The 12101-nt window shown below is 45.2% G+C and overlaps 1 protein-coding gene across 15 annotated transcripts in view; it reads right to left on the bottom strand.

Annotated features, from left to right (window-relative positions):
* ENTPD1 (ectonucleoside triphosphate diphosphohydrolase 1) overlaps positions 1 to 12101 on the bottom strand; it is a 35799-nt gene that overhangs the window by 20751 nt on the left and 2947 nt on the right. For 4 of the 15 annotated variants that reach the window (XM_075154779.1, XM_075154781.1, XM_075154782.1 and 1 more), the window contains exon 1: positions 3749 to 4107. The exons of 2 other annotated variants lie outside the window; for them this stretch is intronic. Coding sequence is in view for 3 of the 13 variants with exons in the window: in XM_075154775.1 (XP_075010876.1) it covers positions 3749 to 3887; positions 4012 to 4161 (289 nt within the window). In the remaining 10 variants the exon portion in view is untranslated. Of the gene's footprint in view, positions 1 to 3748; positions 4484 to 12101 lie in introns of those variants that run through there. 9 more of the 15 variants (XR_012674314.1, XR_012674315.1, XM_075154775.1 and 6 more) reach the window with 8 other exon arrangements.

Raw genomic sequence — 12101 nt, 5'->3', positions numbered from 1 at the left:
AGCCGCCTGCGCTGCCGCAGCTGACGGGAACCGGAGCTTCCCGAGTATTTCTGCACGGCAAAGCAACCAGCTTTTCTCCTGAAGTTTCACTTCCCACTCCAATCATCAGAGACCCACCGCAGAAGCACAAACACTGTTCCAGGCTGGTGCAGCACCAGCAGAGCCACTGGCAAAGCCCCTGGACGACAAGGCCATGTATGCGGCGGGACGGATGATGCCCATTCCCTGGCAGCCCCGCGTGCGAATGCGTACACTGGGGACCACTGCAGTGCTTATCTGTGCCTGGGATTTTGCCTACACCTGGGTTGTGCCACCCCTTGCAAGTGTGATTTCCAGCACAGGTAACGCTCCTCTAAAAGAGCAGAATCTCAGGCCTGCAAGATACCCAGTGAGTTTTTCCTCCCTTAACACGCATAGTACCCATTTGCAGTAGAGAAAACTGTAGCACATTCCCTTTGCAACTAATTCTAGCAGATGGAGCGAAAGGCCCCTTGCTATCCAGGCAAGGCAGCAGTCCCGCTGCCTCCTTTCAGTAAGTCAAGGTCAAGCCTGCACACATAAAAAAAGAAGATAACTCTCTAGTTAAACACTTCCAGATTTGCCCCCTTACCTCCAGCCGTCAGAGTTCCTCATTGCAGAGCACAGGACCGGGAACAGCTGGGATAGTTTCTGTCTCCCGCTGAGAAGTGCATCCACTGTCTAGGCTTTGCGGAAAAATATACTGATTTCTCAGAGGTCACTTTAATAACTAGGATTCCCACAAACCATGAGGAGAATTCAGCTCATGATATTTGGCATGAATATCACGCTCTGTTCCTCATGCTGCTACAATTTCCATTTCAAATAGCAGGAAACAAATTACTCTGTGGTATTTTTCGGGACAACCAATGGGAAGGAACATGGGACCAAAGCCTGTTGCGCAGCACAGGCCTCGACAAAGTTCCCAAGTATAAGAGAAGAAATACTTCTTGGAGGTTACAAAGGTAATGAAAAGTAAAAGTTAAATATGAATCTAAATTTTCATGAGCACCTTGCAAGGCTGGAGCCTCATGCGTACACGGAACGAAACAGCAAAGGAGTTTTGCTGGATGAATGGGCTGGCACAGGATGTTATTAATCTCTAAAGTTCAGATTACTTATTACCGGGACGTGCAGTGAATCCCAGGGAGAATTAGGCTCAGGAAAGGAAACCCATTTGTAATCAAACCATAATTTAGCCTTCAATTTGTATGTCTTCATTACTCTCCTCCCCCGAAGTCCTTGCCTCAAATAGTTCAAAACACAAACATGAAATATTTTGGATAAGGCAGCATGGGCACAGAGCGGTAACAACGACAAGGGACTGTCGCAGCAACCCATCCTGACAAGGGCCCGAGCTGCCCTGTCTGCGGGCGTTACATGCAAGGGGCTGCTGCGGAGGCATTAAACCACCATCACCTCTGGGTGACCGAGCAGCCCCCAGGCACCTGCAGAGACTGCACCCAGGACTGGGCCCAGCAAACGCACATTACAGCTCTGACTTCTCACTGCATCTCCCCCAGAGGAGTAAGAGCACGAGCTGCTCTCCGTTCCCAGCAAGGAGGTGCAAGCAGGGAAGTCCCAAGCTCTTCTATAACATTTGCCTCCAGCTTTCTGCTCTAGCCTGTGTGTTCAAAGATGCTTACCGGGACAGAGAAATCAACACTCTCCACTTTCAAAAGCCAACAAAACAGAGGTTACTTCAGCTGAAGAAGTGACAAGCTTGTGACACGGCCACTCCAGCAAAGGGGGCAGATTTATAGCACGGAAAAGAGCCGCCAGCTGGCTCTGCTAAGGTGAGCACAGCCCCTCAGCAGCAGGAATGGCCAGCAAACCTGGGCCCATGCAAAAAGTAGCTACAGGTCTGCTGCTTCCCTGCCACCGCTGCGTTTCCCAGCCTCTCTGAGCTCCGTTCTCCCTCTGGCTACGGGAGGTCCCAAGCTCAAGCCAGAGCCCACCTTCCAGCCGCAGGATCCCCAGCCCAGCTGCAGCGCTTGCAACAAGTTCACATGAGCACAGGCTTCTGTCCTCATGTCTCCTGCAGGAGCAGGGGCATTGAAAAGGTTATTTATTAACAGCTCAGGGACAAAGGAGCAAGAAAGCAAACAAATCCATTTATAAATCAGCTAAAGAGAAAACTTGTGACTCCAATGGTCTCCTTTGTAATTCCTTAAGTGTGGCCTAGAGCGGCCCTGGCATCACTTCTTGTGATGCTGAATCAGCAGAACAGCCCCACTCGTGCAGTAAATAGCCCAATAAGGGCAGAAGAACCCTGAAAAAGAAAGCGCTAACTTATGCTGTGTCCAGATTTTTCTTGGCTTCTGCTAGGATTTGGGAAGACTGATAGCGGTCAACTTTCTCACCACTAAATACCAAGCAATGACTCACATTAGCATCTCTGCAATCCAGGACATATGCTTTCCTCTGGGACGAGGTAGAAACAGGATAAAGAGAGAAAACTCATGCGAGAGCTGTCTCAAACAATAGCAGTCAGTGCTAGCTGAGCTCTCAGATAGGACCATACCAATCCTGACTACTTTGCCAGACTTTTTCCTTTGATAACATTTCTCAAGGGGGGAAGGAGAACAAAAATAACAAAACACACTTCTGTTAAACAGTTACCCATAGTAGAGAAAAGCTGAGCTAAAGTTTCCAACAATTATCAGTACAAAATCCTAAAATAGACATGCAATGTACCATTTTTTAATTTAAAACTGGCTGGGATAGGCGTTCTATCATGTGGCTTGCAAGCCGTATAAGAGCACAAGGCAACATATCAAGATGCCAAGACATGTTAGAACAACAGCATTAGAATGCTCAGTATAGCACTGATATGGATGAAGGAGCAAAGGCCTCAAGCAGAAGTGGCAAATTGCACTGTAATTCATTGGGAGGAACTGCACATCCAGGGAGGATAGATAAATAATGTCCAAAGTATCTATGGAAACCACCATCCTACACAGGAAACAATAAAACTTGGAAAGAGACAAACATGACAAAAAACCCTCAAACTTCAGATACTCATAAGGACAATAACACTAGTTGAAAGCAGGATTTGATCCCAAAGAGATGGTGCTCACTTAAAGAGACATGAAGTATGGAAATGAGGGCTAGCAGCCTGAAGGAGATAGGAGCTGTACAGTAACTCTGCAAAGAGAAATCTGTGGGGCTGTCTCCTCAGAGCAGACGTGGGAGCCCTAGCTTTAAAGTCCATTTATAAACTGGCTGGGCTCCCACACCACTCAGCAGTGGGTCTCCTCCTGGGCCACGACCTGCTCACCCCTTACACAGACACATGGGAAGTCAACTTATTTTGGGTGGGAACAGTGAAGGCAAAAGCCTAGCGAGTAGTTTCAGCTTAGCACTTTCCATCACTGTAAGCATCTGACAGCTTTCCTTGCCCTCCTGTTTTGTTTTGTCTGATATTTTTGCCCAGTAATTTTCAGCCCTCAGAGCCTCTCACAGCTCAATTTGGACCTGATTACGTTTTTGTACCACTGATCACGCCAAAACAAAAACTTCTTAAACTCTGCTGAGCTTACCAGTTATAAACAAAGGTTTCACATCTTCTTCTCATTTAAGAATGGAGTAGTTTTTAACACAGCTATGATACAAGAAAGTAATGTAGCAACAGTGCAAGACCTTACGGAACAGGAAGATGATAAGTATTTAAAAAAATCATTTCAGTCACACTCATTTTCTCACCCACGCTTACTCCCCCCGTACTCACAGGCACTGAGCTCACCCAGGCGCTCTGGCAGAACCCTGTGCGAGATGGGACCAAGGGTGCCAGATGTGAAGTCCTCACCACATCTCTTGGGTTCCGCTTCAGTGGCAAGCCACAAATTTTTGAGCACGCCTTTTGCCACCTTTAGGAGATAGCAGTTACTACGGTGTGATGCCTTTGCCTCAAAATCTCGCTTACCTTATCCTCCGAGAGCCCTAGGACAGCCGGCTGCTCAGTGCCTTTTTTTCCCCCCTCTTTTTGGGTACCTTAGCTCCCACAGTCTCCCTTCCTGCTGTGAGGGGAGGAGGAGGACTTGCATATGGGATGTGCTGTGACCTTGCTGTCATCCTTTTATTATCGGAGCACAGTTTTTTTCCCCTAGAAGTCATCTGCACAGGGGCTTTATCAGCACCCATGCCTTCTGCTGACAAGCCATTCGTTTAAGGCTTATCAGGGTGCAGGCTGCTGGGCTTGTCGCAAACACCACATTTGTCAGCTTTTACCCAGTTTTACTGCAGTCGGTCACATCCTTGGTTATCAATACAGTTCATTCTTTTAGTCCTTGCTCACATTCACACTCTTCCATTTGTGTTTCCTTCAGGCCCGTTGTAGTATTTCTGCTTCTTCAGCGGCATGCCTGCCTTATGCATGGTGTGCGGGGACCTTCGTTTCACAGGCTGTCATCGTGGCTGTGGAAAGGTCCCCTTGGCTTGGTTAGGTTATGGGGGACCCTAATAACAGCAAAGGAAGCAGATTTTAGGGGTGGTCTGGAGTCTGCTCCTGCATGCAGCTCTGCTGCTCGGATGCAGCGGGGTCTCCTGCACAGAGCTCGCGGCGCAGCATGCACGAGCACAGCACCAGCAGCGGTCTGTTGGAAAGTAGAGGATGCTGAAATCCGAGAGAGGAAATGCAGCCTGGCCCTGGGTGTCACTACCAGACTCGCCACGAGGGATTTTAAACAGTTTACACCCAAGATCTCACTGACAATGTTAGAGCTGGAGCTGTTTTCAGCCTGTCACGTGCCGAGCCGCTCCCTGTGACAGCATGGGGCGAGACCATTGTCACTAGTGTAGCGCAGACCTGGTGGTGTTCCTATAGCCAGGCTTGCAGGGCAAGGCTGGCATTAACTTCAGCTTCCCCCATAAAGCTCCTGGCCAGACAGGATAGCTGCAATTATCCCATAGCAGAGCCACAAGACTCACAAGGAGGCTTTTGTGCGCACACATTTTCTCACGCTCATGTCACAGCCTTGTGAGTCCAGCCTTCCCTCAGCACATAGACACCAAGCAAGGCCAGGACTGTCTCCCTTCTTTCCCACTATTCCCAGGCTCCCCTTGACTCCGTGGCTTTCACAGCTGACTCCAGCTCTCAGCAGAGCTGTCTGCCCAGAACAGATGGGGAGCTAATACCAAACAGGTAATGCTGGAGCCGACCATCATACTTTTCTGTCTGTTGAACCTCAGCCTTTCCCTAATAACAAATTGTAACATCTAAATTTGTCACAGTGCTTTCTATCCATATACTGCCAAGCAGTTTACAGAGGTCAGCACCATTAGCCCCATTTCCCCAGATGATGAAAAAGCACGAGAGAGCAGCAAAAACCCAGCCTGATGCTCCGTCCCCTGGACACCTCATCCGCTCGTCTGGGAAGCCCTCACGAAGCAGGGCTCGCAGCGCGCTCCCTCCCGCAGAGAGGCCGAGTTCCCAGGGTCCAGGGGAAGGAGCAGCACACTTTGGCTACACCTATTCTTAAATTCATCTTCCGTCATTTTGCTGTATTCTCTTGTGTTCTGCCAGACTAACAGCAACTTGGAGATTGTTGGTTTAGTAAAGTACACACACACGACTCATACTACAAGATCTATGTAGTTCTGCTACAACTTTAAAAACGTGGGAAAAAATGGAAAAATGTCATTTAGGTTAGGAGAAACATGCTGAAAAAGAGAAACACAGGCAGCAGAGCCCCATAGCAAGAAAGAAGGCATTCCCTGTGTTTCCTTCCTTCAGTCTCACTTCAGGGGCGGAGGTAGGAGAAACCAGCAGAATTAAGAGAGTTGTTTACTACTTTATAAAGGCATTAGGGACTACCTAAAGCAGTCCTGCTGCGTTATATATAATCTCTATGAAATGCTAGTAAACCTAAAGGCTAACCGCTACACCACACCAAATTTCCTGAGATGTGGTTTGCAATAAATTGCAATGTAAATTTATGGTTACAGTCTCCTGAGAAGTAAATGGATGGAGGAGGCTCTCCAAGATCCCTATTTACAGAAGGGCATCTATTCCCAGCAAGGCTTATGGGATCCAGTTAGCATTCTCACAGACACCAAGTGGCCACAACACCAGAAGGTCCTTAAATTGGTAGAGAAATTACTAGTCTCTGGAGCCGAGACACGCTTTGTAACCTAAAAAGCAACTGTAAAATTACTGTCTTTAACAAGAAGTTCATAGCATGGGGCCAGGTTCTGTTGTAAAACACTATTTTTAAGATGAAGTGCAAAGGCTTAGCTTCACAGTTGGTTAACTCCTCTGTTTGCCCTGCCACAAAAAGGGACTATCCTACCTCTGTCTTTTGCCATAGTTCTATCTTGCACTTGTACAAAAGCAGATTCCTTTTCTAATTTATATGTATATATATATATATATGGTTTTTTTACCAGGCTACTCTTCAAATGGGTTAAGTTCTGTGGTCAGGCTGACACAGTCACGAGCGCAGTGTGGGAAAGGAGCAGTGGTCTGACTGTCTTTTTCATCAAGCAGGGTAGACACAGCTCAACCCAACTTCATGTGTTAAAATCACTTGCTAAACTCATCTTTAAACTTGCAACCGATTCATTTCAAAATAAGGTCTTAGTTCTTTCTGGCTAATGACAGAATAAATCCTAAACAACACTGCTGGAACATTCTTTTCTTATTTTCTTTATGGTCTTCATGCTTTTTGTCACAATAGTATTTCTGAGTCTTGTAAACAAGAACCTGACCACTAGCTTTACCAGAATAAAGTTCTTTTCAGCTTTAGCTGGTTTCGTGTTTACTGCAGTCTCAGACAAAGCTGACAAACAGTAAGCTTCCTATACTATTTCAGGAAAGCAAGACTAAATTTATAGAAGCTGTAGATCAACTTATTGGGCACATTCAATTCAAGGCAAAATTGCAGATTTCCAGTGTTTCCCACAAAGCAGCTGGAGCCAGCAGCTAAGGGCTGATCTTGGCCAAGAGCAGATGTTCTCCCTGGCAAGAGCTGCCCCCTGCCATTCTGGCAATAAGCAGGTAGGAGGGAGGGACAGTTTTCAGCAGAGGAACAAATCCCACTCCTTTACCTGTCCCCACCACCAAGCCCACGCTCCATATAGGAGCTCCATCTCCCCTCCCGCTGCGTGCCTGCTCCCTGGGCTTTGCCATGCACCATGCGTGTTTCCATCCCACCAGCTGTGCTGCAGGGTCTCCAAATTCCCTCCATCCCTCACTTTTGGAGGAGTCTCCCCCTTCTTGCTACAGCTCAGGGAGGAAGGTGCAGAGGCTGCTGCCTTCCTGCCCCCAGCTGCAGTGTCACCATTAGTGAACGTTAGAAACCACAGCCGCTGTACTGGCAGTTCCTGCTGCTTCGCTGTCTCGGGTGCCCTCCGAGCCGAGTGCGAAAGCGCCGTGAACTGACTGAGGGGTTGAAGCGGTTTCTATGTCTCGAGCTGCTGATTCACCTTCTCCAGGCAGCACACAGAGCTCAAAGGCCAGTTACAGTTTGAGCTTTGGCTGAGAGACTGCAGATAGTAAATGAAAAAACACACTAAATTCTCATTCCTTTGTAAAAATAGGTCCATTTTCTTTTCATTCTCTTCCCCAGGAACGATCTAGCATTCACCACTCTATATGATCAGGGCAAAGATTCTCAGGAGCATCAGAAACAAAGGGGAAAATACAAAGCGAACTAAGAGTCTTTAACTTCTACTTATGCAAAATAAAAATGCTTGCTCAGAGGTGCAAGTCCCAGTCTGTAAACCATCCAGCCACCCTGTAAGAGTTGCTTTTTCGTCAGAAGAGATGTAAGTGTACAGCTGGATGAAGGTCACAAGGGAGCATGGGACAGTGCGGGTCAGGCTGATGGGCACGTGTCTCCTCATACCAGAAGCTTAATCACTGCCTACAAAGTATGTTAACATTACGAGGGGAATTTGAAAGGCAATGTGAAGGCGGACAGTGAAGTGGCTCTGCAGATCCTCACAGAAAGCTCTTCCCAAGCTGGAAGGGACCAGTAAGAGCCCCAAAGGGTTCAGACAAGAACTATAACATGCAGAGTTGTAGCATTGCTGGCGGTGGCTGAGCACTGACAGAATAGTGACAGCAGTGACCGCCACACTGCCTGCATTGCCCTTGAACGAGAACAGCCAGCACAGCACAAGGGACAGAGGGACGAGGAGCCCAAAGAGCAGGCTGGGAAACGGATCTTTCCAGATGCATTTGGGGGTAGTGAATGCATGGGAGGACACGAGCAGATGAACTTGTTCAGTGTGCACTTAGCCGACTCTGTTCCCTTCCATCTGGTCTCTCACACTTTTTCCCTTAACTCATTTCTTAATCTGTACTGCTAATGCAGCACTGTTTCAGAGCACAGGGCTGTTTTTGTGTCTCTCCTTGTCTTACAGTTAAGCCCCCCCCAATAACTTTAATCTGAGTGACTTTTACCCTTGCTTCCTTCTGTTCTCTCACTTGGGCTGGTGTTGGCTTTCAAGCCAGACAAGCTGAAAGTTATTGCAGAAAAAAAGAACCAGGCTAAGGACAAGGACAGGCGCCTTTTCTCTTCTCTTTCAGCAGCACAGATCTATGTCAAATTATGCCGGCGTTAGAAGCGCACCCTTAGGCTCCGCTGCTCCCCATGCAAGCATACTGGCAACAGCTCTGTGGCTAGGAAATGCTGATGGAAGCGCCTGTGGTAAAACTTGAGCTCTGCTCAGGAAAGGTAAGTTTCCACTGAGCTGAGAGATGAAGCCAGTTCTCACGTCTAGCTGACAAAACCATAAGAAAATACAGTTTAAGAAATGGTCCCATCGAAGTCATTTTTCAGAAACCCAACAGGAGTGCTTCTCTTGTGAAGATGATCCGGAATTTTACCATTTAAGTTTGATCGATCTCAGCAATTCTAATCCCTTTTGGGCTGGCTCTCCAAAGTCATCTCAGTATCATTCATGTCGCCTCAAAGTTCAGCCTAAACGCTTCTGTCCTTAACGACATCCTAACCACCTTGAACTGATCATTTCCAAGCTGAGAAGCCAGCTCCTATCTCACCATGCTTCAAACCAGATCCAGCTCCATGGAACACCGTCATTGAACATTGGGCCAGTAAAAAGGTACAAAATACCTAGCCAGGGGGTGTTAACCCCAAAGTCGGGTTTGCTAGTTGCTCCCAATCCCACAGGTGCTAAAGGTGCAAAGATGTCTTAGGAGAAGGAAGAATGTGACCAAGCTTAATATTTTTGCACCATACTAAGCCAGTTATACAACTTAGGAAAGGCCAAAAGGATTATCAATTCTTACAGCTTTTGTAACCCTTTGTAACACCTGTAACACTTTTCAGGTGTCCAGCCTCTTAAATTTACTTTCTCCTCAAGAAATTCCTCGAGGGTTTTCTACGTATTTCAAATCAAGAGGCAAACACAGGTTGCAGTTGTCACAATAAGGTTGACTAGAGGACAACTTTCTCCCAAACAAAAAAAAAATTGCTTTATAAAGCAAATATACTATGAGGTATGGCTGTCACATACATACACACCTCTCTGCATATTTTTTCCGGACAACATTGTCTGGAAATCTTTCTAGTCTATTCAGGATTTGAATGTCCAATTTTCCTCCCGAAGTTGCATTAGCTGTGCTTTTACAAGCTTGGCTTGAAGCCTATTATTTGCTCTTTATGTTTCCAACCACTCTTGGCTTCCTTAGACTTTTTCCTCTGACTTAATTGGTATTTGTGCTGGTCCTCCTAGCACTGACAAACTCCATCTGTAAATCAGTAATGATTTTATACTTTTTAGATCATTATTGAAAATGTCTAATGCCATCAGGCCTCTTGCAGAATACCTCTGAAAACACAGCTGTATAATTATGATTTCCTTTGATAACTATTTTTGAGGTCTGTTGTTATCCAGGTCTTAATCCATTAGTTCATTCTTTGCTGGAGAGTCATAGGGAGACTTTTGTAATCAGAACAACATCAGAAATGCATCTATTGCTGTGGAGAAATTTAAACATGGGAGATATTCCTATTTACTGTTTTCAACCACATTTGCTATTCTGAAAAATAAAACAGGTGCAAATAATTAGTTGGAAAATAAATCAGTTAAAGGACCAGTTGCCCTCCCAGTCCTACACTCATAATGCACCCTGTGGCTATCAAATACCAACCATGGAGATTAGTTCTTCCAGTTCCCCTTTTGTGAGGTGGTTCCTAACCATCAGGGAAGTCAGGCTTTAGAACTGACTTACAGCCCAGATTTATTCAATATTCACTCAGTTTTTAAGAATACTTTTTTCCCCTAGAACTTTGATGAGCCTGTAGCCTCATTCAAAGAAATAAATCAACAAGAGGATGGTAATAGCGATAACATGCATAAGACAAAATGCAGCCTGTTTTTTCCAAATGAGAATCGTGCTTGTTTAACATCTATTTTGTTAAGTCAGCTGACTGACTTTGTAACAAAAAAAGCCTTCAAGAAAGCAAGGACAAATGAAAAGGCCTATCGGTACTTGACATACTTGAAATACTCTCCCCTCCCCTCCCTTATAAATGCATTCGCTAGCCGAGTTCCAAAACCAAAAGGAACATATTCCTTCAAGTTCTTGCTGCAGACTCTTGCAGGTGGGACTCTTTCTGTTCCAGGAGGCAGATTAATATGCTCGCTTGAGGGGACCACATGAACTCACAGGTTTGCTTCCATCTGGGATGAGTAATTTCCTTTTTGCTACATTCTTTCCCGTTACCCATTTTGACAGTGCTATCCATTTCTACAACATCATTATTCTGAAAGCTACTTTGATCAATCTTATCCTCTACAAAAACAAAAGAATCTGATCAAACTAGCTATTAAAACTTGATTATTGGGGAGATCTATCCAGTAATTTAGATAGAACCGATGTCAAACTAAATTGGCGATAATTCTCTAGGCTACCCACCATTACACTGCTGGGATATTGGGTCGACAGTAGCATCCATCCCATTGCCTGGGATATCCCTAGCGTTCCACTCTAGTTTGTTGAAAATTAACATCATTAAGCATAAATCTTCTCATAAGTATTTGGCACATTTAATTTCAAATTGCTATAAAACTTTATTGCCCCCCAAAATGTTAATCTACAGAACAGGCTACTTAGTCATAATACTTCCATGAAATATTCCTTCATATCAGAATTAATTTTTTTACCCCGTTTGGAAAAGTATTTAACCAACACTTCTGTGGGTTTTTTTTCTGCATCATCATTAAAATATTATCCTCTCCACCTCCATAATGATTATGCAATTGCTAGATATACATTATTTCGTTCCTAAGACACACAGAACGCCTCCTTTGAATTGTGCTTGGTCCTGCTAACTTTAGATTTTCCCCTGACATCTTTACTTTCTCCAAATAATCTTCCACAATTCACAGCCTGTATTTTCTATGAGATGTTCTCCATTTCCTTTTTCTCCACTTCCTTTCCATTTACTAGTGTTAACTCCTATTTGCTGCCTTCACTCCCTGAAAAAACTAGCCAGTCATCCTCATTCTTGTTTTTGGAGTCCTGGTCGGTATGTATTCTTTAAATTAGCGATCTTCATTCACACTCCTTTACTTTTTTTTTTCCCCCATCAGATTTTGCTTTATTACTGGTTCCATGCTGGAACAATCACTGGTCCATAGAGAGCAGTCATCCGACAGCAGTGATTTATTCATTATGTATATAGAGCTCCAAACCAGAGTTACTACTTCTTGTTCAGTTCAGTGCCTTTTATGTTAAAATCCATATAGTTTAGAATGTTTACTGCTTTTTACTGCTGTCTGCATGAGATCAGCATCATGCTTTCCCCAGACTGAAGCCCCCCACATATATTTTTCAGTAACATATTTTTCAGACTGTGTCACTCTTTCATACTGATCACTGACATAATCTGTTGCTCTGTAGCACCCCAAGCACAATTTCTTCCTTGGCCGTGTTAGCATATTGATCCAAATTTCAAGGCAGAGCTGACAGTATCAGTATTTAAAATACAGGCTTCCTAAAACTGAAGAGTAGCATTTCAAACCTGTTTGTTACAGTCCCTGTGGACAAGACTCCCAGGAAACAGGTCTCTCACTGAAACACTCTCTAATAATTCCTTTCTGATGAAAGG

This window comes from Calonectris borealis, chromosome 7, assembly GCF_964195595.1.
Source record: "Calonectris borealis chromosome 7, bCalBor7.hap1.2, whole genome shotgun sequence".
In the NCBI taxonomy this organism is placed as follows: domain Eukaryota; kingdom Metazoa; phylum Chordata; class Aves; order Procellariiformes; family Procellariidae; genus Calonectris; species Calonectris borealis.
Note: the sequence above shows the minus strand (reverse complement) of the source record. Positions and strands in the feature narration are given on the sequence as shown.